General features: G+C 42.8%; 2 protein-coding genes across 5 annotated transcripts in view; one reads left to right on the top strand and one right to left on the bottom strand.

Annotated features, from left to right (window-relative positions):
• Window positions 1–24807, bottom strand: part of MED13L (mediator complex subunit 13L) — a 3068540-nt gene that overhangs the window by 2698384 nt on the left and 345349 nt on the right. The gene's annotated exons all lie outside the window — the stretch shown is intronic.
• On the top strand, window positions 19048–20432 carry LOC122799299 (actin, alpha cardiac muscle 2-like). The gene has a single exon (XM_044068263.1). It carries the CDS (start codon window positions 19124–19126, stop codon window positions 20411–20413), a length of 1290 nt encoding a protein of 429 aa, XP_043924198.1. The 5' UTR covers window positions 19048–19123; the 3' UTR covers window positions 20414–20432.

Here is a 24807-nt window from a genome sequence, read left to right as displayed (position 1 = left end):
CCAATTCACCTATAACACATATGCAGGATGTGACAGAAAAGTACAGTTTTGTACCTACCATAAATGTAGATGTCCGATAGATATGCAACTGCAGTCCTGACATATGGGTTGTCCTGCCTCAGGCAGCCCTTCGGTCGGCCGGATTCCAAAGTCCGGGTCCGGCGTCGGCCGATGTCGCCTACTCCCGGCGTCAGAGCTGGGGTATAAAGGCATCCGCCGACGCCATCTTCTTCAGTGTTTCTTGCCCCAGATGCCAGGTGCCCTCCAAAGAAGGCTAAATTTGGAGAATGGATAAAAAATTCCAGACATGCACAACAGTAATAAACAGATACACCATAACAGATATCCCCAGCTAATAGAGGAAAGGGGGAATGGACCCAAAAGGAAAATTGCAGAGGGGTGGGAGGGAGGGAAAACCTGACTGCAGTTGCATATCTATCGGACATCTACATTTATGGTAGGTACAAAACTGTACTATGTCCTTCAAGAATGCAACTGCAGTCCTGACATATGGGTTGAATACCATAGCCAAGCTGAGGGTGGTAGGATCTAAGAAAGGGATGGTGTAGCTAAAATGCCCTGCAGGACTGACGAAGCAAAGCCTGCTCGGGATCTGGAGTATAAAGGCAGGTTGTAGTGTTTGGTAAATGTATGCACGGAGCTCCATGTAGCAGCCTCTAGAATGTCCTTTGTAGCCACTCCTCTTAGAAAGGCTGTGGATGTGGCTATAGCTCTGGTGGAGTGTGGCCTAATATTGGCTGGCACACCTTTTCCATGGAAAGAGTAACAGAATCTGATGCAGTGTCCAATCCATTTTGAAATTGTTTGTTTGGAGATTGCCTTTCCTTGCACTCCAGCAGCATAAGCTACAAATAGTTGGTCAGACTGTCTGGTGGTCTTTGTTCTGTCCAAGTAGTAGCGTAATTGTCTGTGTATGTCCAAAGTGTGCAGCAGCTTTTCCCCCTTATTTTGAGGATTGGGAAAGAAGGTAGGCAGATGAATTGCTTGATTTAGAGACACCCTGGATATCACTTTTGGCATGAATGAAGGATTGGTTCTTAGAGAAACTCTGTCCTGATGAAAAATGAGAAAGGGAGGTACTGCCATCAGGGCCTGTATCTCCGAGACTCTTCTTGCAGAGGTAACTGCCAACAGGAAAAACGTTTTCCAGGAGAGAAATTGCATTTCTGAAGATGCTGCTGGTTCAAAAGGAGGAAGAGTTAATTTTTCCAAGACGAAATTGAGGTCCCATGCAGGTACTGGTGGTTTTCTGGGAGGTTTGATATTCTTTATCTCTCTTAGAAACTGTCTTAGCAAGGGATGTGAAAACACAGGTGGATCACAGTTGTATTTTGCTGAGATTGCTGAAGCGTGAATTTTTATGGAAGAATAAGAGAGGCCACTATGAAACATTTCTGCCAAGTATTCTAATATCTGTGGTATGCTCATTACTGATGCATCTTGACCCTTGTTGGCATTCCAGATGATGAATCTCTTCCACTTGGCAGAATAGGTTTTTCTGGTGGAAGGTCTGCGTGCTTCCAGCAAGATTTCTTGTACTTTTTCGGAAAGAGAGGTATGGGTGAAAGTCATGGAACCCTCCAAGATGTCAGCTGCAATGTTTGCAGGTTTTGATGAACAGTCCTGTAATTGTGCTGTGTTAGAAGCAGAGGCCACTGAGGCAAGGGCCACGGTTTGGTGTGAGTTATGCTCAGTAGCAATGGATACCAGTGCTGCCTTGGCCAGTCTGGAGCTATCAAAATTCCTTTTGGTTGTTCTACTTTGATCTTCAGTAACACCTTGGTCAGTAATGGTAGAGGAGGGAATGCATAAATTGTTAGGGAATTCCAGCTGAAGGAGAGGGCATCCGTTCTCCAGGCTAGAGGATGGTGCGTCCTTGGACAGAACTTCTCCAGGTGATGACTGAGGTGAGAAGCAAAGAGATCTATGTCCGGTCTTCCCCATGCTCTTGTTATTTGTGAGAAAATGTATGGATGCAGCATCCATTCGTGCGGATCCAAGAAATTTCTGCTCAGCCTGTCTGCCAGAACATTGTCCTTGCCTGGAACAAACTGGGATTGCAAGTGGATGTTCAGTTTCAGGGACTTTTCCCAAAGAGTCATTGTTAGTCTGCAGAGGGGGTAAGAGTGAGTGCCTCCCTGCTTGTTTATATACCACATGACAGTGGTGTTGTCTGTCCTTATTAGCAGATGACCTTGTTGAAGGAATTTCCCGAAGGCCTCGATTGCATGTATCACTGCCAACATCTCTTTCTGATTTATGTGCAGATGCATTTCCCTGGGAGTCCATTGCCCTTGAATGCATCTGCCCTCCATGTGCGCCCCCCATCCATGATCTGAGGCGTCTGTTGTAATGGTTTGACTTGCTAGAGGTTTGTCGAAAGACATGCCCTTGTTTAAATGACTTGCTTGAGCCCACCACAAAAATTCCCTTTGCAGGCATGGAATGAGTGGTATTACATCTTCTAGATTTTGGCTGTGTTGAGACCATAAGCTTTTTAGGTACCATTGCAGCTTTCTCATGTGTAGTCTTGCCAGAGGTACTAGAAGAATGCAAGATGCCATGAACCCCAGGGCCTGCAGGATTTTCCTTGCGGTCAGCTGGGTGAGCTTTGCTAGGCTTTTGAAGTAATCTGGTAAATGTTCTTGTTTCTCCTCTGTGAGGAAAGCCATTTGTGATTGTGTGTCCAATTTGGCTCCTAGAACAGTAATCTGTTGTGATGGCAGTAGTCTTGATTTTTGAATGTTGACTGTGTATCCCAAAGCCTGTAGTAATTGAATGACATAATCCAAGTGTCTTATCAAGGTTTGTTTGCTGTCTGCTTGTATAAGGCAGTTGTCCAGGTAAGGGTATATTTGAATCCCCTGGAGCCTGCAATGTGCAACTACTGATGCCAGGCATTTCGTGAATACTCTGGGCGCAGTAGATAAGCCAAACGGCAATGCTGAGAACTGATAATGCTCTGATCCTGCAAGAAATCTGTGGTATCTTCTGCAACTGTGTCTGATTGGGACATGCAGGTATGCCTCCTTGAGGTCCAGAGTAACCAGCCAAGACCCCTTGCCCAGCATGGGAAGGAGTTGCTGTAAAGTCAGCATTTTGAATTTTGGCACAATGAGAAAAGTGTTTAGAGCGGACAAATCCAGAATAGGTCTCCATTGCTTTTCTTTTCTTGGAACAAGGAACAGTCTTGAATAGAATCCCTGGCCTTCTTCCTGAGGAGGAACCTTTTCTATTGCTTTTATTTGTAACAGCTTTGAAACTTGTATGAGTGCCTCTGCCCTTTGATTTTGTGGCAGGTTTAGCATGCCTTGTCTCGTTGGTAAGGTATGGAAGTGGAACCTGTAACCTTGGTCTACTATGTCCAGAATCCATTTGTCCTTGGTTAAAATGTGCCAGTTCTTTGAGAATAAGGATAATTTTCCGCCTAGAGGTGCTTCTCTTTGAGCCTTGGTCGGCGGATTGAAAGTCAAGTCATTGTGATTGTCCCTGTGGTGCAGCCGAACTCCCTGCGCCACTTCTCTGATTTGGAGGTTGCCATTGGTGGCCCCTGTAAGAGCCTCGGTATTGCCCTCTACCTCGAGCACGCCTGTTTTTTCCCCTTTGAAACTTGTCAGTGTCTGGAAAGGACCAATTCTTTGAAGGCCAATTCCTGCTGAATCTAGGTGGCTGAACCTGGAGGAAATCCTTGACTGTCTGTACTGATTTAGCCTTTTCCTCAATAGACTTCAACACATCCTGTGCATTAGCACCAAAAAGCTTCTGTTTTTCCAGAGGTGCATCTAGGAGCTTTACTTTAACATGGTCTGGCAGTGGCTGTTCTTTCAGCCAAGCATGTCTACGTATAACGGTCCCTGTCATAGCTGACCTACATGAAGCTTCCAATGCATCATAACCACACTGAAGAAAATGATTGCTAACCTGCTGAGTGTTATGAACCAAATCCTGCAATGCCTTTCTATCTATAGGCTCAGGAGAGGCTAGCTTTTTCTGCAAATCATCCATTAAATAATCCTGGTACTGAAACATATGAAAAAGACAGTTAACTGACCTCATGGCAAGGGTGGAGGAGGTATAAACTTTTTTGCCCCATCTCTCCAGGGACCTTGATTCCCTGTCTGCGGGCAAAGGGTTTTTGGCCGAGGAAGTAGCCACTCCTTTGGGCCCCTGAGAAATAGTTTCTAGATACACAGAGTGGGCCTTAAAGAGATGCTTGTGAGTTTCAGGAACCCTGTAATATCTTTCTGGCTTGACAGGAGCAGGAGGGAGAGAATCAGGGGAAGCACTGGAGTCTGAGTATACATCATCCAAGACATCCAACACTGGAGGAATAGCTAATGGTCTGTGCTGGGGTAACTTGAGGAAGGTACGTAGCCTTTTCCTGGAATCAGAAAATTCCTGGCTCTGCCACTGAAAATGTTCTCTCATGGAGTGGAGAACTTCTCCGAAAGAAATATCCTCTGGAGGAGAGGCAGAAGGAATTGATTCCTCAACATCAGAGTCCTCGTAGGCCTGGAAGGATTCTTCCTGGGTATCTGAGTGCTCTGAATCCCTAGAGGCTTCATCTGAGGAGAAGGTATCTGGCTGTTCTGTCCTAGGCCTTTTATCTGCAGAAGGCTGAGAACCTCTGTCTGGGTGCGACTGAGAACCTCTGATTAGAGAGATTAGATCTGCAGCTAGGGTCATGATCTGTTTATCATAAGAAAGGCTCTGGGAAATAGTTTTAGGAGGATGGGCCTTAGCCTGGCTGGCAGCCTTAGCACGTGTGTAGGCCTTGATGGACATGGAGAGCGGAGGCCTAGCTGCCCCACGTGCAGGAGTAACTTTATCCACTGGTATGGTGTCAGGTAATTCTAGAGCTTCGGTTTCGGGAGGAAAATCAACAACCGGCACCGGGGTAACCTCCGGGACCGAGTGCGTAAGCGGTGTCGTCGGCCTGGAGCGGTTGAATTACCGCCTCCGAAGAGGCCGATGTACTCGCGGTAGGCTTAGGCATGGTATCGGTGGACGACACGGGCCGTGGATGTCGGTCCCGGTCCTTACGCTTTTTCGAAATATGTGCCGTCGGTTGTTCCGATGGCATGATATAAGCGTAATTTTCGCCAAAAAAGTCTTCGGCAAATTCTGCCTGGCGCCTGAGTGTGCACTTATTAAAGCAAGCACAGGCAGCACAGGCCGAGACGTCGTGGTCTGGGCCCAGGCAGGGAAGGCAGTAAGAGTGGAAGTCCTTCTGAGGTATTTGTTTACCACAAGACAAACAATTGTTAACCTTTTCAATTTTTTCTGACATCGGCTGAGGCAAGAAAAATGTTCCCCAACGGGGTACTTAGCTTTTTGATGACTTCGGTAACTGAAACACAGGAGCTGACCGACCGGCACTTGCGAACTGCTTCTGCTTCGGGCACCGCGCGGCAAGAAAGACTGAAGAAGATGGCATCGGCGGATGCCTTTATACCCCAGCCGCTCTGAAGTCGGGGAGTAGGCGACATCGGCCGACGCCGGACCCAGACTTTGGAATCCGGCCGACCAAAGGGCTGCCTGAGGCAGGACAACCCATATGTCAGGACTGCAGTTGCATTCTTGAAGGACATCGGGAGCATTTGGCAAAAACAAGAGAATTAATTTTTAATCCATATTACATCCACTTGACACAGTAGAAATACAACACAGTTAATTATACCTTTCACAAACAGTTGTATGCAGACTGAATCTTCACTCTTGACTGCTGATTTTCCTACATGGGGATAGACAATCAGCAGAATGCATGGGGGCGGGCAAATCTTTGCAAAGTTGTCTGGTTGTTGTTTCCTACACAGCCTAAAGGACACTGTAGGAGTGGGACTGATGAATGTTAGCTATTTGATCTACAGTGAAGGGCACAAGTGAAATACCAAGTACACATGAACTATACTAATGACTCTATATGCCACCTGCAGGAGTGGGATCAACAGCAAGCAAAAGGGGAAAGGCTTCCCTTTGTCTCAGTACGGCTCCAGACTAGCTTACCCCCATCTCAGGTCTGCCTTGCTATGGAAACTGAAGCCTGCAAGTACTATCGGGGGGGGGGTCAGGGATAAAAATGAAAAAATATCTCCAGGAGCACACACAATATGCAGGCACTACTTCCCGAAAGCACCGAAGGTACACATGAAGGGGGTAGAGGTTTGGCATAATGATTAAAATGTTTACTTTGGGGACAAGAGATACAGGCTTTAATTCTTACCAAGGGAAATTGGCTAGGCTTACAAAATGGCTCAAAAGGGCAGTCAGATTAGTACTTACCTATGAACCTAATACTGTATGCTGATATTACTTTGCACAGCCCCACACATTATGTAGGCACCACTCCCAGAGGCACACAGTGTGATGGTACTACTTTACACAGACACATACAATACGCAAGTAATATCATCCAAAATCACGCACAGTATTCAGGTAATGTGCACATCCCACAAACATGAATACTACCTCCCACAGGCACACACAGTATGCAGGTGCTGTCTACTTTGTCACAGGTAAACACATGTATGCAAGTTCTACTTTCTAAAGGTGCACACAGTATGCAAGTAATGTGTATTTTTCACAGCAGCACACAATATGCAGGTACTGCCTACCACCCACATGTGCATACAGTACACAGACACTGTCTACTACCACAGGCACACAGAATATATGCATGCGCTACTTCCCAAATGTGCACATCATATAAGCAGATAAGATTTCCAACAGGCTCTCACAGTATGGAGATATTGTCTACTGACTCAGGAGTACAAAAGTACAGTTTTGTACCTACCACAAATGTAGATGTTCGAGGATCCACATTGCTGCAGTCATAACCTGTGGGTAGTCCGCTGTCCTCGGTCGGCCCGAATACCAAAGAGTTAGGCTGGCGTCGGTCATGGGCGCCCGGAGCTGACGTCAGTACGCAGTAGTACTTAAGCGCATGACCGACGCCATATCCTCAGTCTTTCTTGCCCCAGATGTCAGAAGGCCTTAAAGGAAAAGGCCAGAGCCACAAAGGGAGAAAATAATAATTATCCCCAAATAACAATAACAACAAACAATAACCACACCCCCAAACCCAAGAGGGGAAGGAGGGAAAATAGGACTGCAGCAATGTGGATCCTCGAACATCTACATTTATGGTAGGTACAAAACTGTACTATGTTCTTCGTCTCACATTGCTGCAGTCATAACCTGTGGGTAGAATCCCAAAGCAAAGGAAAAGGGAGGCTGGCAAACTAAAAAGCATTAGGGGCTGCTAACATGCCCTGTAAGACTGCAGTGGCAAACCCAGCCCTGGACTTGGAGAAAAGAGGGAGATGGTAATGTTTAGTAAAAGTATGAACTGAACTCCAAGTAGCTGCTTCCAAAATATCCTTAGTAGCTACACCCCTCAAAAAAGCAGTAGAAGTGGCAGTAGCCCAAGTGGAATGAGGTCTAATCCCAGCAGGAACATCCTTCCCATGATGAGAATAACAAAAAGCAATACAATTACCAATCCACTTTGAAATAGTCTGCTTAGAAACAGCTTTCCCTTGTGTACCCAAAGCAAAAGAAACAAATAACTGTTGAGTCTGTCTGAACTCCTTAGTTCTGCTCAAATAATAACGTAACTGCCTGTGTATATCCAAAGAATGCAAGATTTGTTCCCCTTTATTTTGGGGATCAGCATAAAAGGTAGGCAAATGGATAGACTGGTTCAAGGCCACATTAGAAATCACTTTTGGCATGAAAGTAGGGTTAGTACGCAAAGAAACTCTATACTTATGGAATATTAGAAAAGGTTCAACTGCCATGAGAGCCTGCAATTCAGATACCCTTCTAGCAGAAGTAATGGCCAACAAAAAGGCAGTCTTCCAGGATAAAAACTTTAAGTCAGACGTAGCTGCAGGTTCAAAAGGAGGCAAAGTAAGCTTCTCCAACACAAAATTGAGATCCCAGGAAGGAGTAGGAGCTCTATGCGGGGGTCTTATATTTTTGCCCCTCTAAGAAATTGCTTAAACAAAGGGTGAGAAAATAAAGGAGGGTCACAATCATAGTGAGCAGAAATGGCTGCAGCATGAACTTTCACAGAAGAAAATGACAAACCCTTGTCTAGTAACTCAGTAAGGTACTGTAGTGTAAAACTCAAATTAGGTACCGAGACATCAAAGCCCTTTGTTGTGCTCCAAAGAAAAAATCTCTTCCATTTATCAGCATAAACTTTTCTAGTGCTTGGCCGCCTAGCTTCCAAGATGACATCTAAAACCTGCTGAGGAAGCTGAGAACCCCCAGGCTCTAAAACAGAATACGCCAGGCCGTTAGATGCAGGGACTGCACCCTGACATTGAGCAAATGACTGCTTGACTGGGACAACAAGTGAGGAAGCTGTGGCAAAGGCCAAGGAGGCTCCTGAATTAAACTCCTCAGCAGAGGATACCAGTGCTGTCGTGGTCAATCTGGTGCTATTAAAATCATGCAAGGCCTGTCCCTCCTGACCTTCAAGAGGACCTTGGTAATGAGAGGTAGAGGAGGATAAGCATAGACGTGAAGGTTGTTCCAACTGAAAGATAGAGCATCCACTTTCCAAGCTTTTGGGTGAAACATTTTTGTGCAAAATTTTGATAGTTGGAAATTTAGAGGAGAAGCGAACAGATCTATGTCTGGAGTTCCCCAAGCTACTGTCAACTGATGAAATACCTGAGGATCCAATTTCCACTCGTGGGGATCCACAATTTGTCTGCTCAATACATCTGCTAGGGAGTTCTGTGCTCCTGGCAGAAACCGTGCTTGAAGAGTGAGGTGCAAACCCAGAGCAGTCTCCCACAATATCATAGCTTGTCTGCAAAGAGGGTAAGAATGGGTCCCCCCCTGCATGTTGATGTACCACATGACTGTAGTGTTGTCTGTTTGTATCAACACCTGTCCTGGTTGAAGTAGGCCCTTGAAAGCCATCAGGGCAAACTGGACTGCTAACATCTCCTTCATGTTGATATGCAAATGCTGTAGTTTGGGAGGCCACATGTCTTGAATCCATTTCCCATTGAAGTGTGCTCCCCAAGCCAGGTCTGAGGCATCCGTCGTTAAGATCTGACTCGCCTCTGGTCGGGTCACAGAGAGTCCCTTGTTTAGGTGACATTCCTGTGCCCACCACAAGAATTCCTTCTGTATGCAAGGTATTATCGGAATGATAGCGTCCAAATCGTGGCAGTGTTGAGTCCATACACTTTTGAGATACCATTGTAGCTTCCGCATATGCAGTTTGGCATTGGGAAGTACCAGAATGCAAGATGCCATGAACCCCAAGGCTTGAAGGACTGTCCTTGCAGTCAGCCTGGACAGTACTGATAATTGCTGGAAGTATAGATGAAGAGTTCTTTGTTTGTCCGGGGTCAGAAAAGCCATCTGAGAGGCTGTATTCAGTCTCACACCCAGAAAGCACATGTCCTGAGAGGGTACTAGACTGGACTTTGTTTCGTTCACAGAATACCCTAGGCACCTTAAAACTGCCATTACATACTGTAGCTGTTGAAGTAACTTGTCTTTGTCCTGAGCAAGAATCAAGCAATCGTCCAGATAAGGATAAATTTGTATTCCCCTCAGTCTTAAGAAAGCTATTACAGGAGCCAGAACCTTTGTGAACACCCTGGGCGCAGTGGATAAACCAAAGGGCAATGCAGAGAACTGATAATGAGAAGTGCCAGCCCGAAAATGCAGGAATCTCCTGCAGCTGGGCCTGATAGGAATGTGAAGATAGGCCTCTTTGAGATCCAGAGTTACCATCCAGTGATCTTTGCCTAGCAGAGGCAGAAGTTGCTGTAATGTTAACATCTTGAACTTTGGAATGTCTAGGTACGTATTGAGAATGGACAAATCCAGAATTGGCCTCCAAGTGTTTCCTTTCTTTGGTACTAGGAAAAGACGAGAATAAAACCCTAGGCCTTCTTCTGACGGAGGTACCACCTGGATAGCCCCCATCTGTAAAAGCAAAGAAATTTGTTCTTGAGCCTCCAGCCTTTGCTGAGGAGGTACATCTGGCATGCCTTTGAAAGGGGGAAAAGTGTGAAAATAAAACTTGTAGCCTTGAATTATTATGTCCAACACCCATTTGTCCTGGGTGACCAAATGCCAATTTTGTTTGAAAAGTGCCAATTTTCCTCCTAGAGGAGCTGCCAGAAAGGAAGGATCCGGCAGCTGGAGATACAGGTCATTGGGTCTGTTTACGAAAAGGCTGACCCCTGCCCTCACCAGAAGATTGTGCAGGAGAACTCCAAGTCCTAGGTCTGAAAGAACCCTGAGCGTGAGCCCTGCCCCTACCACGTCTAGACCTGCCCTTAGACTGAAAATCTGAAGAAGGGTAAGACCATCCTCTTGCAGGCCAATTCCTGCTAAACTTAGGGGGCTGCACTTGCAAAAATTCCTTAACTGTCTGCATAGACTTAGCTTTGTCTTCCATCTTTTTCAAAACTGACTCCACAGGGGAACCAAAAAGGACTTCAGATTGAAGGGGAGCATCCAAAATCCGAGCCTTAACATGCTCTGACAAATTTTGATCCTTAAGCCAGGCATGTCTACGAATAACTGAACCATTAGCAGCTACCCTGGAAGAAGCCTGAAGGGCATCGAAGCCACACTGCAAGGCATGTTTACCAACTTGATCTGAAGCATGAACCAAGTCCTGCAATTCCTTACACTCTATACCCTCAGATAAAGCATCTACTTTAGATTTTAATTGACCTAACAGAAAGTTATGATACTTCAGCATGTGGAATTGGCAATTTAAAGCCCTCATAGCTAACGTAGAAGAGGTGTACACTTTTTTACCCCACCTATCCACCGCTCTAGAATCTTTATCCAAAGGAACTGGATTCTTAACCACAGAAGCCCTGACACCCTTAGGCCCTTGAATAATAGTTTCTGGGTCAGCTCTAGGGCTCTTATACAAATATTTATGTGCCTCTGGAACTCTGTAATACCTGTCTGGCTTGACAGGGACAGGGGGTAAAGAATCAGGATTAAGGAAGCTTCAGAAAAACATCCTGAACCACATCTAAAACAGGGGAATAGCCAAAGGTCTATGTTGTGGCAAAACAAAATTCCCTAAGCCTCTTACGAGAATCTGAAAAATCCTGACCTTCCCACTTGAAATGCTCCCTCATGGAATGCAAGATTTCAGAAAAGGAAAAATCCTCTGGAGGTGAAGCAGAAGGACAGGAATCCTCTGCATCCGAATCAGAATAGGGAGGAAAATCCTGAATATCCTCAGCTGAGGACTCAGAGTAATCAGAGGAATGTTCCATTCCCTCTAAATCTGTCTCCACCCTAGGCCTCTTCTCTGGAGGGGGCATAGAACCCCTGATCAAGGTAATCAAATCCTCTGCCATTTTCAACATATGCTTTTTGGGAACAGAGCCCGAAGAACCAGGGCTGTGGCCCGTACCAGAAATACCAGGTCTAGCCTTAGCAGGGCCTTTAGTGACTGAAGTAGAAGGCCTAATAACCTTTTGTAAGGAAGGAACCACAGTAACTTGAGAAGCACCCTCGGCCTGACCTAACTCCTGAAAGGCCAACTCCTGCAAAAGTAAAGGTTCCCCCTGGGATTCAGCCGAAACTTCGGCTGGATCCACAGATTCAACTGTAGATTCCATAGAACCGGCGTCCGCAACGGACGACTCCTCCGGTTTAGACCTTAAGGATTTATCTTTTCGCTTTTTGCGGTGCGGCGTCGGAGGATCCGACGGCATGTTGTAGTTACACCGCTTACCGAAAACAAGCCTAGCACAGTCTAATCTGCATTTAATGGTGCGCTTATTAAATCTAGCGCAAAAGCGACACCCGACTACGTCGTGTTCAGGCCCTAAGCAAGGAATACAGAGAGAATGATAGTCCCTATGAGGTATCTGTTTCCCACAAGAAATACAGTTGTTAACTTTTTCTGACATCCGGATTAACTGAGGCAAGAAAAGACAAAAATTTTCCCCAACGGGGTACTTAGCCCAACTGGTCTTCGGTCTGAAACTCGAAAACTGAAAATTTCAGAACGCCGAACGGCACTTGCAACCGCTGCTTCTGCTTCGGACCACGCGGCAAGAAAGACTGAGGATATGGCGTCGGTCATGCGCTTAAGTACTACTGCGTACTGACATCAGCTCCGGGCGCCCATGACCGACGCCAGCCTAACTCTTTGGTATTCGGGCCGACCGAGGACAGCGGACTACCCACAGGTTATGACTGCAGCAATGTGAGACGAAGAACATCTATGCGGATAATGTCTACTTCCCACAGAAGCGCACAGTATACATGTGCCATCTACTTCCCACAGGCATGCACAGTATGCAAGTACCATCTACATCCCACGGATGTGCACAGTATGTAGGTATGTCTACCTTCCACAGGAAAAAAACACTAAGCAGACAGTCTAATTCTTCCATTAGCACACATTATGCAGATATTGTCTGCTTCCCTAGGCTGCACAAATATGTAGGCACGATTTCCTACCGCAGCATACAATATGCAGGTACTACTTTCTGCAGCAGCACTCAGAAAGCAGGTACTGTCTACTACCCACAAGTACATACAGCATAAAAGTTTTGTCTATTCTCCACAAGTGCACACAGTAAGCAGGTACACCTTCGCAGAAGTGCACACACTATACAGATACTACTTCCCTGTGACACTAACTGAAAACATACAAGCAGGACTGATACAAGGAGAACTGCTTATTTGCTATTTGCTAAGGAAACGCACCAGTGATGCCCTAAGTATACACCAACAAATGTCCACTGTACCCAACATAACCAGCAATTAATTTCAAATTATATTGGTTAATAACTTAAAAAATGAAAACACACATGCAGAACTGATGCAAGGAATGCTGTTTATTATTATGTTGTTAATGACAACCCTCATCTACAATGAAAGAAAACAAAAACGTCTGACCAGAAAAGTGATTTCGTCAGGTTTGCCAGCTCGCTCCTTACTACCAAACATGGGAGAAATTACTGGGGAGTCATGTGGATAAGAAAAGGGAATGGAATTATGGAGATTTCAATGCCCATTCACTTTCTCAGCATAAAATATACTTACTGTCTCTTTTTCTTTCCCTTCCTGTCTCTGACCTTGTTACCTTGCTAAATGTCCATTTTACCATCCCACTCACTGCACAGCTTAAGTCTTATCGCACACTTTTAAGAGGGGGATGCAGATGGGTAGGACAAGCCCTATGTAAATGTGATGCAGTGGGGGCTGCTCTTCTTCATGTTCTTTCACCCACCCTAATGCATAATATGCACTGATTCAGTAAGTTCAAACACACATAAAGACCCAACACCAGCACTGCACTAACAGCAGATTAAATAATATATACCAACCTCAAAATAAACCAAAACAAAACCATCAACATAATTGGATGCTACTTCCCACCTGGCCAAAACATCCCTCCACTTGAAAACCTCCTCAGCTGGTCTACCCACCATCTCCCCCAAGAAACTATAATTTTAGGTGACTTCAATATTGACTAGCAATCCTGTTCTGGCAACCATCCAACCCATCATGTAAACCTTCATGGCTTCACCCAACTAGTCCAGTCGCCAACCAGGATAAATAAAAACTCCAGCAAGCACACTACCCTGGACTGGATACTAGCCAGTAAGAACCCCCAGTCATATATAACAGGCTGCTGATCAGTTGATCACTCCCCAACATTCCTACTCACAAAATACCTATACCAAGCTAAACCTGTCATCTACCATCAAATATGTAAAAAACTAAACTTTAACCCACTCACATTCGTCTCATCCCTCAAAGAATGTAACTGGCATCCTCTAAAGTACCTCAGTCTTGATGACGCAGTTGAATTTTTTACTACTACCTTCCTGAGCATCCTTAATTACCATGCCCCCATAACACTTTCCAGAATCAAAGCACAACCCTCCCCATGGCTACAGAAAACGACTAAGTCAGAAATGAAAAACAGGGATAAGGCCTGGGAGCACTGGCGCAAAACCAAAACCCCCTCAACTAGACAGAAATTCCTAGAGCTACGCAATAGAGTCAAAAAGCTAATAAAACAGGACAAATTCCAATACTACCAGTCTGCCCTAGACTCCTCTCAACACAGCCCCAAACAATTCTGATCCTCCATAAACACCATCCTCCACCCAGGTAAAGTCAGTACCCCTCCTCCTAACATCCCTCATTCCTCAGAAAATATTGCTACCTCATTCAACACACACTTCACACAAACCATACTATCACTAGCTAAACAACACAACCCCCCTTCCCCTCCAACCCACACCTTCAACTAGTAATCTCCCCACTGCCTTCTCTTTTTCTCCTGTACCTACCTCCAACATAAAAAAATCTCTTAATTAAACTTAAGCCCACCAGATTAGCAGCAGACAACCTCCCAAGTGAATACCTACAAATCGCAGCTGATGCTCTGGCCTACCCAGTATCCATCTTGATTAACCGATCTCTGTCAGAAAGTTACATTCCCACACTGTGGAAAGTATCACATATAACTCCCCTCCACAAAGGCGGACCCTCCACAGAACTAACCAATTACCGCCCCATAGCTATTCTCTCTCCACTCTCCAAAATACTAGAGAGATGCATACACTCTCAGGTCTCAGACTACCTGCTTACTAACAACCTCCTTTCCAATACTCAGCATGGTTTCCGACAAACCATAGCACCACCACTGCCTTACTCTCCTTTACTAACACTATCCTTCAGCATAAAAACAATGGCTATCTCTCCTCTGCTACTTTCCTAGACCTATCTAAAGCATTTGACATGGTCCCACAAAAACAACTTATCTCTGTCCTCAATAACGTATCCTTCTCACAATCAGTCACCAACTGGTTTCAGAGTTACCTGTCTGACCGCCAACAATCTGTTGTATGGCAGAATGGCATATCTCCCCAACTACCTGTCTCCATAGGGGTTCCCCAAGGATCCATCCTTGGACCCCTACTCTTCCCTGTTTTCACCAATAATCTAGCCTCTGCCACCAAACATGGCACACTCATACAATACGCAGATGACTCGACCATCATCTGCTCAGCCCAGTCCCTACCCAAACTGCAAAAAGTCACACAGGAAGCCTTTTCCTCTGACGAAACTTGGTTATCCGATGCCCAATTAATACTCAACCCAAACAAAACTAAACTACTTTTCTTCCACCCCACCAAACATACTCAAAACAACTCTCACTTTAACATCACAGCAAATGTCAACACCACTATATACCCAACTGAACACACCAAATTGCTAGGAGTGGAACTAGACAATAAACTAAAATTTGACATTCACATATCCTTGACCATAAAAAAAAAGTCCACAAAAAACTAGGAGCACTATACAGAAATAAGCAACTTCTCACCAAAGCAGCAAAGATTTCAATAGCAAATTCTCACCTTATCTCCTCCCTACTTTATGCCTGTCCAATATATACCGACCTAAGGCAATGCGATCTAAACAAGCTGGAGACCTGCTACAACAAAATTGCCAAATTCGTCACAGGGGCATCCTACCATAGTCACCACTGTCTCTCACTTGCTGAACTCGGCTGGCTTGAACTCCCTCACCTCCTTCAATGGTATCAACTCTCACTCGCCCACAAACTAGTAAATCATCCACTAAATGTCCCACCCCTCCAGAATCTACTCCAACCCTATCGCACCACCAGAACACTAAGATCCAGCAACAAAAATCACTTGCAGATCACTAAAGCCAATAACTCTGCTGGTGAAGCACTATTCTCTTGCACCATAGCCAAATTATGGAACTCCCTCCCACCCACAATTACCTCCGTACCATCATGCACCCACTTCAAAACTTTACTAAAAGCGCACCTAAAAACATGCTGGCTATGCCCTTGCAACTCCCACTCTAATATCACTCTCCCCATCCAATCACTACCTTTCTTTCCACTCCACTAACTACTTTGATTATAGCAAGCTCAGATGCTCATAAGCCAGTACTTATTATACAGCAGGAACTTCTTCTTGTAACATTTGTTAATGTCTGTTATGTACTTCACAGATAAAGATTCTAGTTGTCTACTGATGTACTATGTTCTTCATCTGTAAATATGTTGTAAGTAATTGCTATGTAAATTGTTAATCGCTATGTAATCCAATATCCAATGTAACTACTGTCTGTTTATTTTAACTGTGGAGCTTTTCTCCCCGGGCCTCTGCTGAAAATGGACCTACGTCCAGTCGGACACTCCTGATCAACAAATATAAATAAATTAAATAAATAAATAAAATGAAGGTACATATTTAGAAGTCCTTCACCAGATAAGCGGTTAAGTGGTGTGAAGAACTAGAAACAATGCTCCTCCACACAGAAAAAAAAAACAAATATAAAGAAACAAGAAAACAAGCAGGCCACTCAGCTTGCAAACTGAAACCAGGTCATTAGTAGACACAGTTTCCCATTCCACTGGTACACACGTGTTGTTTCCTGGTATCAGTTCCCAATTAACAGGACCTTAAAAACTAATTCTGGTATGAACTTAAATACTAGAGAAAAAAGAGATTCACTGTAAGGTAGACACTTCACATTAGTCATTCTCAAAGACTGAGTGCATTTACTATCTCTGAAGTAGAGTACAGATTTGTTAATATAAAACTGTCTCTTTGGAACACAGATGTAAAATGAAAACTCATTTTCACAGTAAACACACTTCTACTATAGTTAACCTAGGCAATGAGGATGTTGATACTTTTTTAAAAATGTTTCATCAAGTAATTAAAATAAAGTTTTGCACTCCGAATGTAATTCTGATAGGTTTACCATGAAAAACTTGCCGCTCTAAAGGACAAGTCCAGCTGTGCGAACCCTACATGTTGACGGTCGGAATGTCGAAAACCAGCATTACTGACTGTCTGAACTTGCCCACCTTCCAGAATCATGTCAGCTCTTGTTCCTGGGTCCAGTGCGGTACTGAGTTTGGCATTCTGTGTTGTATTTGTGCATGCCAGTATTTGACATGCTGACTTTCAATGAAAGTTTGCGGTAATACGTACACTCGACCTTCGGAGTGGCGAGATTTTAATAGTAAAACCTTCTAACTGACTAACACACAGCCTTAATCCTCGTATGAAAATCTTTTTCAGACCTCACTTGTATATGTGTTTATGCAGAAAACACAGCAACATCTTCAAAAGTGTATATAAACAGGTTAAATGGCTTGAAAATGCACTTTTTAATTTCACTGGTGTTAATGAGTGGTTAAACAGCAAGCCTACAGGGAGCAACAATTGTTCTCAGATTACCCCAATCCATATTATGCCAAGATAAAACACAGACAGGAGTTCTACCTACCCGACCAGGAACAAGACCACTTGTTAAACCCCTACAATAACAAGAGTTGATGTGATCAAATCATTTCCATCGGAATTTCAACAGCACAGCAGAAACTGACACACAGATTTCAAAATATAGTGTACAGGACACAATTTCTAAACAGAGGGTTTTAAAGTCACATTCTTCAACTAATCTGTTAGTCAGGAATAAATGCTCACAGTGAGTATTCAAACCTGGACCTTAAGAATGTGCAACAGTTTAGACACCAGAAAATTCTGTTAAGAAGAAAGTCAACAGGGACAGATTCCACTCAGAAATGTGCATACCACTGACAGATGTTAGCAAAGTGCAAACAAACAAATACAAAAATAATTAAAAAAAATAAACAATACAACTGCAAAAGGACAAGGGAAAGAGGTAGGGCAGAATTCATGGAAATAAATTTGGAGAAACATACTAACTGTTCCAAAGCTGCATAACTAATGGTAGATGCGCACAACACCCACTTCTCCTCGGAGGACATGAATGCAGGGGGATGGACCTGCGCTGACACACAGAAAGCTACTAAAAATAAATTAATACAGAAAGCCCACATAAACAGAGTCAGACCTTGTATACTAAATGTTTCTGTTATATATTTTCTTTACAAGTATGCCTGCAAATAGGAAAGTTCTTCACAGGTAAAATGATGAAACTGAATTTTATCAAGCCATGAAACAGCACAATATACTATCACTTTTACTGCTGTGAACACTACCCATTCCAAAAACATATACACGTGGTTTGGTAAAGATGCAAAACAAACTTCTGTACTTCAAAAAAAATACACTCTTGATGTCATCAACAACAACAAACAGCAGCACCTTATTTCACAGGCCAGAATTTATTTAATACCAAAAAAAAAAAAAAAAACAGACTCATTATTTTAACTCAGATGAAAAGGGTAAACATAAACAACTGTGAATCCCTTTCTTGTTGATTTTTCTAGCAACTGAACTGTCATTTAAGAAAATATTTTTTATACAAATAGCCAACTCAAAACTTCATAAACAAGGAAGACTTTGGGACCTTCATTGCCTTACACTGTACAACTGTCTTACAAATAAGATGTGTATATCAATAAACCATTTCAGTTTTTAGGCATATGCATTGCAGGAAAGTACAGTGGAATATTTAACAGCAGGAATTAGTGCCTTAACAAATGGAAACATATTGCAAGATCAGAAAGACACACACTGAACATTTCTGATAAACTGCTAATATGCCAATGTTTTAATTCCTCATATGAAATTGCTCCTACCATGTTGGCGTTACAACCAGAAGTCTGGGCAAGCAGTAGTTTGCCATGGAAGGGCATTACTGGACTCATGTCTGATTCCAAAATTCCAAACATAAAGCTTTATTCGTTTTCCTCTCATAAGGTAATGCAAACTGCTTCTCAGACATACTGTACTCAGATGTCCTTTGGGGGGAGGGAGAGACATACTGGCTGTCACTGTCAGTCACTCTACATGCTGCTCTGAATATCTTCAGTAGACTGCCTTTTATAGACAGCTGCAAATTCTGCTCCAGTGAATCCACTGTACAAGAACTAAAAAGTTCAGCCACTCCCCAGCTGACAGCCAAATAAGGCAAGAAACAGGAAATTCCTGTGGAATCATTAAGCTCTTCCAACTTGGGAAACAGGGACAGGATTCAGATGTATAAAGCCTGCTGTGTGCCGATTACTCTAAGGCAGACACTGCTGACTGATACAGGAGGTGCTTGTGTTTCAGGGTAAGCAACCCAAGAAAAGATCATCATGTGCGACGACGAAGAAGTCACTGCTCTTGTATGTGACAATGGCTCAGGTCTTGTGAAAGCTGGGTTCGCTGGTGATGATGCCCCAAGAGCTGTCTTCCCATCCATTGTTGGACGCCCACGCCATCAGGGTGTCATGGTTGGTATGGGGCAAAAGGATTCCTATGTAGGTGATGAAGCTCAGAGCAAGAGAGGTATCTTAACTCTGAAATACCCCATTGAACATGGCATCATCACAAACTGGGATGACATGGAGAAGATCTGGCACCACACCTTCTACAATGAGCTCCGTGTTGCCCCAGAAGAACACCCCACCCTGCTCACAGAGCCTCCTCTAAATCCTAAAGCCAATCGTGAAAAGATGACACAGATTATGTTTGAAACCTTTAACGTCCCAGCAATGTATGTTGCAATTCAGGCTGTGCTGTCTCTTTATGCCTCTGGCCGTACCACTGGAATTGTGCTGGATTCTGGGGATGGTGTCACACACAATGTCCCCATTTATGAAGGCTATGCGCTACCTCATGCAATTATGCGTCTGGACTTAGCTGGTCGTGACCTCACTGACTACCTCATGAAAATTCTTACAGAACGTGGCTATTCTTTCGTAACTACAGCTGAAAGAGAAATCGTTCGTGACATCAAGGAGAAACTGTGTTATGTAGCACTGGACTTTGAAAATGAAATGGCCACTGCAGCATCATCTTCCTCTCTAGAAAAGAGCTATGAGCTACCAGACGGACAGGTCATTACAATTGGAAACGAGCGCTTCCGCTGCCCTGAAACCCTCTTCCAGCCATCCTTCATCGGTATGGAATCTGCTGGCATTCATGAGACAACATACAACAGCATCATGAAGTGTGACATTGACATCAGAAAGGACTTGTATGCCAACAATGTTTTATCTGGTGGTACAACCATGTATCCTGGTATTGCAGACCGCATGCAGAAAGAAATTACTGCACTTGCCCCCAGCACCATGAAAATCAAGATCATTGCACCACCAGAACGTAAATATTCTGTCTGGATTGGCGGCTCCATTCTGGCATCTCTATCTACTTTCCAGCAGATGTGGATCACAAAGCAAGAATACGATGAAGCAGGGCCATCCATTGTGCATCGCAAAGTTTCTAAATGCATTATTTGGTTCTGTGCAGACTGCACCTTATTCTTGCTTTGTAAGTTAACATCTAACTATAAGATGATGTCAGAAAAGTGTCAAACTCTGCAGTTTATCATTCTATTAAATGTTAATTTACAGATTAACATTCAATTTAAACTGCACTTTTAATAAAACATGTTACAAGATCTGTTTGGCTTCTGGTGTATTGCTTTAATAATGCACGACAAGGTAAAACTATGCCACTTCGTTTTCTTTTGGTTTGTTGGGTCAAAATATCAAATGAGTAAAGTGGTTTAATTTCCATATGCTTTAATACAACAAACAAAAAAATCTTCAGTTTACTAAAAATGAAATGTTTTTGTATAAGGCTGAATAAAATAAAAGACTACAGAAATGCAAGCAGGTGAGGTTTTGGATTAGAGTAAGGGCAAAAAAAAATGCAGGCTGCAATCACATTAACCTACAGGTAATCAACCAAAATATGCAGCTTACTTGACTGTGTCTGAACTCTGCCCTAGAACGGGGCAACATTTTATTTCAAATGGTTTTGTTCACATTTCTCCAACAAAAGGGGGCTACTATGCAAAAAAAAGTTTCTGTTCTGCCACTGACTATTCTTTTTGATGGTACTGCACAGATGCAAAAACATTGTTATTTCAGAAGGCTGGAAAACAGTTACAATAAATAAATAACTCTGAAGTAAAGCGCAAGATGCAGGCACTGTAAATTATTTTCAAATATTTTAATTACAAAAAACAGAGCAGAAACTGTGTTACTCTTCTGGTTGACAATGAACTCAAACCTTTCAAAAGAGACAACATAATCCAACTTTATGAGATTGCAAATCTAAAAAGAGCAAGCTGTCTGCAGTCATCAGTGTTACTTCAGAATATACCTTCTTTGCCAACTCACAGTAGCAATACAGTAAATTTTATAACTACTCCTTTAGAGTGCTGCACCTACAAGATGGGTGTGTGTGTGTGTGTGTGTGTGTGTGTGTGTGTGTGTGTGTGTGTGTGTGTGTGTGTGTGTATGAAATGGCTCATCAACAGACAAAGGGAAAAATCTGCAGACATTCTGTACTTAAGGTGACAAGGTTACAAAGGGACACACATTGCTAACAACGTAAAGCAACCAAACCACTTTGTAACTATCAATCTAAAAAGAGCCTTTCTCCTAAGTGAAAGCAAATGAAGTTCCTTGTTCTGAGTGTATTTTAGACTCTGCACTGGCTATATTTAAAAAGAATACTTCTCATTATTCCAGTCACTGTATACACCTGACAAAGTACTCTGCAGTAGTCCTTAAAGAAAATTCCAACCTGAAACATGAGAAAATAAACCTTTCTCATCGTGCCCTGATCACCTATTTTATACTAATGGATCAGAATCATTGTAACTATACTGCTATTCTAATTTCTTTTACCCCAAAACGAGTGTAATGAGGTCTGCCATACTAATGTGATTTTGTTTTGTCATAGATTTTACCCTTTGCAGCTTGTGTCCTTTTATATAACACATCTTAGACATAAGAATTTTTTTTATTTAGATACAATAACAGTGCGGTCTGTGACTTGGGGACTTCATAGCCTAGTTCTGGAATCTGTCAAGTTTTCTTTTTTCACTGAATGACCCTGATTTGTGTGACTTATGTTAACTATAGGCTGCTTTATACATTTAAACTCTTTTCAAGGCAGATGAAGTAAGCAGTAGTTTCTTTATGCAATAATACAACTTACTGTCCTTAATACAGTCACCAGATCTTCTCCGTGCTGTTCCTAACCTGTCAAACTTGTCAGTTCAGTGTAACAGCTTTACTATTTATCTGTGGCAGAAAGCTGTCACTTTGAAGAAATTATGTTCACAGCGTCTTAACTTATAAATTCAAGCAGTACTATAGAGGCCAAAAGTGAGAGCACTTAAAATCAGTTAAGGTTGTTTTGTAACAGAATTAATCATGTCTGTTCTTCACATAAAGATGTACTCCAAAAATAACTCTTTGGAAGCAGATTTACTTCACCAGTCAATGAGTGCACTTGGCTAACCTCAGCAACACATAACATGAACACAGAAAACCCTAGGTGATGACTAAAACTAAGAACTATAGAAGATGATGTTTACCTTAAATTACACAGGCTGAGGGAGATTCCTTTTTGAAACTGTGAGAACTGAACAGGCAAAAAATGGTAGGAATGTTCATGATATGGGGCAGGGCGAAATGGAAATGACATTAAAAGGTACTGAAGTGTTCCTGAGCATTAAACAAATGGTAGGAATGTTCATGATATGGGGCAGGGCGAAATGGAAATGACATTAAAAGGTACTGAAGTGTTCCTGAGCATTAAACATCTGGTGACATTAAAGGGAAAAGAAAAATAAGTATGGAATTCGGTTAATTACAGTGAATGATGTCTTCTCCTTTATTCCCTGATATGTATATTCAAATTATGCTCCTGTGTCCATCCCAGCCTTGCCTAAAGCACTGAGCTTTAAATTGTTTGCCACCACAGCCTCAAGCTCCACAATACAAATAATTAAAACATGTACGCAGAGGGCGAGGGGTTGATATAAAACAATCAGTACTGCTGAAAGAATTGATTCACTCATTGGTGGGTATTTTAGGGTGATGTAATGTCTGCTGATAACAGGAAAAAAATATCTACCACTCAAAGTGCGTCTCTCTTCATGGTACTGTGATCTGGGGATGGTGCTACAGCTCCTCTTGGTCTGTCCAGCTCTACACAACTCAGGGTAGTAGCAGTAGCATCCACCATGAGTTCAGCCTAAGAAAATACTGCCTATAAATGGCAACAACAAAGCAGAATAATAATCCAATGACAAAAAAGAATGAATTTCCAACTGCCATAGTGCTGCTTTTCTCCATGCCCATCTGGACTAATATGCATGTCTAATTTAGAGTCCTTGGGGTACTGCACTAGTAGCATCTTTCACAGGACTATAACACACATGGGACACACTCAGGGAGATGCAACATACGCAACTAATGTACTCGTCTAACAGCCAAAGGGTTTACACTCAAAAGTAATAGCTTATGAGACACCGGGAAATGGAGAATAGGACATTATAATGTCAGGCATTGAAAGGTTTTCTCCTATTTTTTTGATTCTGTGTTACAAGTAAAGTCTTTTGTATAGCTTCTGCTGCACTGCACAAAGCCTCAAAGATGAAATTGTCTTCACCAACCAGCAGGAGATAAATATGGAACCACAGCTTACTGATATTATGCAGCTTCATGGCAACTGCTAGAATGAATCAATAAAACTGAAACTCACAAACAACGGAAAAAGATAAATACAAAAAACAAGTGTTTTTGCATAGGCTCTAGCTTCCCTACGTAAATACACTGTTACTACAATACCAAGGGGGAAGGGCAAACACCATCACAAATAGTAAATTCAGCCCACACCAACACATCTTTAGCATTTCACTACAACAAGGACAAATCAAAATACATCAAATGTAAACTAAGTTCCTCAAGCAAAATGCTTTCAAACCTGAAATAAAATAAAACAATTCTCACAAGGAACACCAATTAAACGTAAGCATCACTGAAGTGACTCTCAAATCTATAACACCCATCTATTTTGATTAAACAGGATCTTGATATTTCCTTTTCACTGAAACATTCAACTAAATGGAACTCAACAAAAATTAAGCTCCCCTGGTGTACAGCTTCAAGTTAACATGCTGCTTCCCAGCACAGAATCCCAGACAGGACATCATATGAATAACATTTTTTTTTCCAATTTAAATGCATCCTCTTAGCAAATGAAATAAAACATTCTTAAAGGAGATTAATGGAACTGTGATTCCTTGTTTCCACCAGATGAAAACATTAACCGGTCTCTAGGCTGCAACTAGTACATGAAGCCTTCAGTTGTTTTGTGGTCCACCTTCTCTAAATCAACCATACTGCATTAACAAAGTAATGTTGTACTTAGTCCAGTATGGGTCACTAACTGACTTTTACTTCATCTGCATTGCAGCATGACAATCTCTACTTCGATCTGTTATGTCGCACAATTTCTTGAGAACTACAGACTTTTGCCATGACATTTTTCATTTTGTAGCAGAAACAGCACACAGTGCCACACAGCAGACCTGAGTCCAGATCACAGAGTAGAATATCTAAAGTAGAACACGTGCAACGCCACTCTTGGTCTAAAACCGACTGCAAGTCTGCCAAGACTCAACTTTATCTGCCTACATAATTCAAACTCTTGTATCACAGTTTGCAAAGCATTTACGTGTGATCTCAACTCTCACATAATGAGCTGCACATACTGCCACCTGCAGTCACTTTGGTGCAGCACCTGAACACAGCAAACTAAACTGCTTGTCCCTGGAGTGTATAATGTTAGACAAACCACAAGTACTAAAACAATGATGTGACATTATAGACATGGACTTCCAGGAACCTATAAGGATATTTCTCAATGCCTTACAGCTAAGAGTTCATCCTGCAAATGCCGGTCCATATACATACACACATGCTTAAGCACATACCTGGCTACAGTTACAGAATGCTCTGCTTGGCATTCA

The sequence above is a fragment of the Protopterus annectens genome, chromosome 4.part0, assembly GCF_019279795.1.
Source record: "Protopterus annectens isolate FY-2018-M chromosome 4.part0, PAN1.0, whole genome shotgun sequence".
In the NCBI taxonomy this organism is placed as follows: Eukaryota; Metazoa; Chordata; order Ceratodontiformes; family Protopteridae; genus Protopterus; species Protopterus annectens.
The sequence above is the reverse complement of the archived record's forward strand: the minus strand, read 5'-3'. Positions and strand labels throughout refer to the sequence as shown.